Here is a 3,360-nt window from a genome sequence, read left to right as displayed (position 1 = left end):
ATTGCTTCAGGAAATAGTCCAAGGGGTTAACTCAATCAATTGTCAATTGTTGCCAATGTTATTAGAAATTCCATTAATTCCTTATTGATAAGCTGGTTTGAATTCCCTTATTTCAGGGGATTGAATCTATGCTGACATGGAAAACATTCCTTGGATTTTCCCACAAACTTGGTCCAGCTGAACTTGGTCCAGCTGATTAGTGATATCCTTTTCTGACAGACTCCTATCGTTTCTGGTTAAATTCCAAATTTTAAACTCCACCAGTATTTCAGGATCAATGCATTTCAGTTCTTACATAATAAAAAACAAACTGCAGCATCTTATGTGGGCTGCAACAGTGGTCCACCATAAACAAAAGTTCAAATAAGATTAGAAAGAATCTATATACAAAGAGGAGGACATTGCAATTCAACAATCTATTAACTCTATTAACCCAATGAGAAGTATGCTATGAAAGAACTTTGGGGTTAATTTCCAAAATCATTCTACTAAATGACGCAGAATGAAACAATTTACTATTAGAATAACTTGATAACAAACAATGCGGAATATTTGATTCTGGTTGAAAAAGTAATGAAAGAATTCAACAAGAAACAAACTGAGACAAAACAATATAGGGAAACAACTTTGTGAATGTACTTCTAAAGCATTATATCTGATCCTCTGGAAGGCATGTCAGCAACAGTAATTTTGGTATCATAGTTTTGAATTCAATATGCTCTCTATTCAGCATCACTAAGCCCAACAGGATCAGAACGCCAGCCAACAGCTCTCTCAAATCCATTTCTGGAACGCTGATAATCTTCAATAGCCTGAATTATTTCCTGTTTATTGTTCATAACAAAGGGACCATATTGAATGACTGGTTCATTCAGTGGCTGCCCCCCAATTAGGACGAATCTGCAGGGAATATTTGACTTGTTCCAAACACTCAATCCATTGCCAGAGCTCAATTGAACAGTGTGGTGAGCACCAATAGCTGATGAACTAAGATCTCCAAAAATTGCCTCGCCTTCTAAAACATAGACAAATGCATTCCAACCCTCTGGAACAGGTTGATGAAGAACAACTCCTGGCTTCATTGTGAAATCCAAGAACATTGTTGGAGTTCGGGTGTATACAGGGGACTTAATGCCCAAAGCTTCTCCAGCTATAACAACTGCTCTAACACCATCTTTCTCAACCTTTGGTATGTCTTTACCTTCCAATTCTTGATATGCAGGTTCAATCCTATACAAAAAACCAATGCCTTGTAAGTCAGTAACTGAATTAGAAATAGAGAATCTTAAATAAATTATCTTGTTAGGAACAAAGGTACTTACATTTTGTCTTTTGATGAAAGATTTACCCATAGTTGCAAGCCAATCTGGGCCCCTTTGCTGGCTGGCATTTCACAATGGACTATACCTCTTCCAGCTGTCATCCACTGCACAACCCAATATTTTTTTACTCAGAATGTTATTACAGATTCCAATGACCTAGGTCTAATACTCAGTGCTCAGATCAATCCTTGTTGACCTTAAAGGAAAGTTCATCAAAACCACAAGAGAATGAAAATTGTCCAACCTGCAGATCACCAGCTTTGATGGTACCCTTGTGTCCTGCAAAATCTTGATGTGTAAAAGCTCCCTGCAGACAAACCATGTCCTGTAAGTTATTTGACAAAGTTGGCTCTCAAATAAACAAATAACAGGTTCAAGCCCCCACACAAACCATCAAAGATTCTAAATGGAACCAGTTTTAGTCAACTGTGATGTTATAAAGTCCCTTCCCATCAAGAAATTTAAGCAGAGTACTACAGTAAGCATAATTATTGAAATAATCCGGTCACCAACAAAATGTATTGGTGCTTGCTCCATCAGCTCAACGCAGAAGGCAACCATTTCCTCTTCTAAAACCGACAGAAGAAATATATCCATGTCTTGATAAATAAACAGTCGAATCCATGAAAGACCCATTTATTGGCAGATGAATCTTATCTAAGATGGGTTTACCTTGAGCATGTATGTGACAGTCTCAAAACCTGAACAGCAAAAGGAAGGACAAGAAAATTAGTTTGCAGCAAAAGAAAAAAGAAAAGGACCTACACACGCCCAATGGAAAAATCAAATTGTTATTGAGTTTTTAAATTGGAAAAATATTGTACCTCTGTGAGGATGGTCCGGAAAGCCAGCAGGAGGAGAAACTGCAAACCAAATGAAATACCATTAAACAGACAGTTCTCTTGATAAACCTCGTTAGCAAAATGACAAAAATTCAACTCAAAGTCGACGGCTTATGTTCTGATCTGATCAAGACCCATAATCTCTGTCGTAACCCAACTGTAGCCCAAGAAAGCTCAGAGGAATTTCTTACACGAGAAGGGCAAGAGTTCGAATCTCATCATCTGCACGCTAAGCGAATTGGGTTCAATTTAATTGCAAATTCGTCAAATAAGAAAACTAACCTGAAAATTCGTCCAGCAGAAGGAAAGGATCCAAATTCTTCAATTCAGGCCTGCATGCATATCGATATCCAAAAATTTGATGAAATCGAAACACCAGACCTCTGAAAAGAAAAAGAAAAAACCTAAAGATTTCCAGAAATATTACCTTCCAATGCTTCGTCTAACAACTGCACCATCTCCTTCAGGCTGAGACTTGGAAAGCAATTTTCTCTCTACCAGGCGAGGCCTTTCAAATGGGGTGATCTCAGTGTTAGTCATCTTGAATGGAACAGTATTCTTAATCTCAGCAGCTCCTGAATTTGAGAATGAAAAACGGATCTGGGACTTAGAATTAACAGCGAGATTTGAGGCAAATCTGTTCAGCAGGAAAAATGGTGCGGAAACGAACATAAGAAACGACAGGCAAACGATAAAAACAATGGGGATTCTTCGTTTAAAGTGAGACCTGTGGCCAGGGAAACTCTTTCTTTGCTTCGAATGGCTTGTTCCAATTGGCGTTTTATAGTAATCAGGGGTGCCCATGTCCTTTTGATTGTGGATGCCGTTGGAATCCCCAGTCGTGGGACTAGGTGCTAATAAACAAACAACCATGTAGGTTTTTCTCATGCCACATCCTTGTCCACCATGGATCGCAATTTCGTGTCAGTACTCCTCCCATCTAGAAGTCATATTTACCTCCTTTTGCTGATATCATTCCAACGTCACTCTGATGTGAGCACAAATTAAGAACAGCTAACCATTGAAAATGCGAATTCCTCCATTGTTGAAAATGTCTTTTAGGGATTCAATAGGAGATTAGACAACCCACCCATTGACCTTTATTCTTTAATCAAATAATTGATTTTTTAATCAATTATATCTTCATTACTGCATCATATTGATTCTTATTAAAACCAATTAACCTATAATTTGAA

General features: G+C 37.9%; 1 protein-coding gene across 2 annotated transcripts; it reads right to left on the bottom strand.

Moving 5' to 3' along the window:
• Nucleotides 1-467: 467 nt before the first annotated feature.
• LOC149238352 (pirin-like protein) lies at nt 468-3,033 on the bottom strand. Of its 2 annotated transcripts, XM_089372999.1 has the most exons (8): nt 2,892-3,033; nt 2,592-2,739; nt 2,447-2,496; nt 2,147-2,185; nt 1,995-2,023; nt 1,567-1,629; nt 1,323-1,426; nt 468-1,230 (listed from the first exon to the last, which is right to left on the bottom strand). In XM_089372999.1, the coding sequence occupies exons 2-8, from the start codon at nt 2,702-2,704 to the stop codon at nt 723-725; spliced, it is 906 nt and encodes a 301-aa protein (XP_089229125.1). In that variant the 5' UTR covers nt 2,705-2,739; nt 2,892-3,033; the 3' UTR covers nt 468-722. The 2 variants fall into 2 exon arrangements, with proteins under 2 accessions (XP_089229125.1, XP_089229124.1); XM_089372998.1 differs by having other exon boundaries at nt 2,592-2,993.
• Between the last annotated feature and the right edge of the window lie 327 nt (nt 3,034-3,360).

The sequence above is a fragment of the Pinus tabuliformis genome, chromosome 8, assembly GCF_031772625.1.
Source record: "Pinus tabuliformis cultivar Carrire ecotype Pingquan chromosome 8, CPIR1, whole genome shotgun sequence".
Taxonomy (NCBI): domain Eukaryota; kingdom Viridiplantae; phylum Streptophyta; class Pinopsida; order Pinales; family Pinaceae; genus Pinus; species Pinus tabuliformis.
The sequence above is the reverse complement of the archived record's forward strand: the minus strand, read 5'-3'. Positions and strand labels throughout refer to the sequence as shown.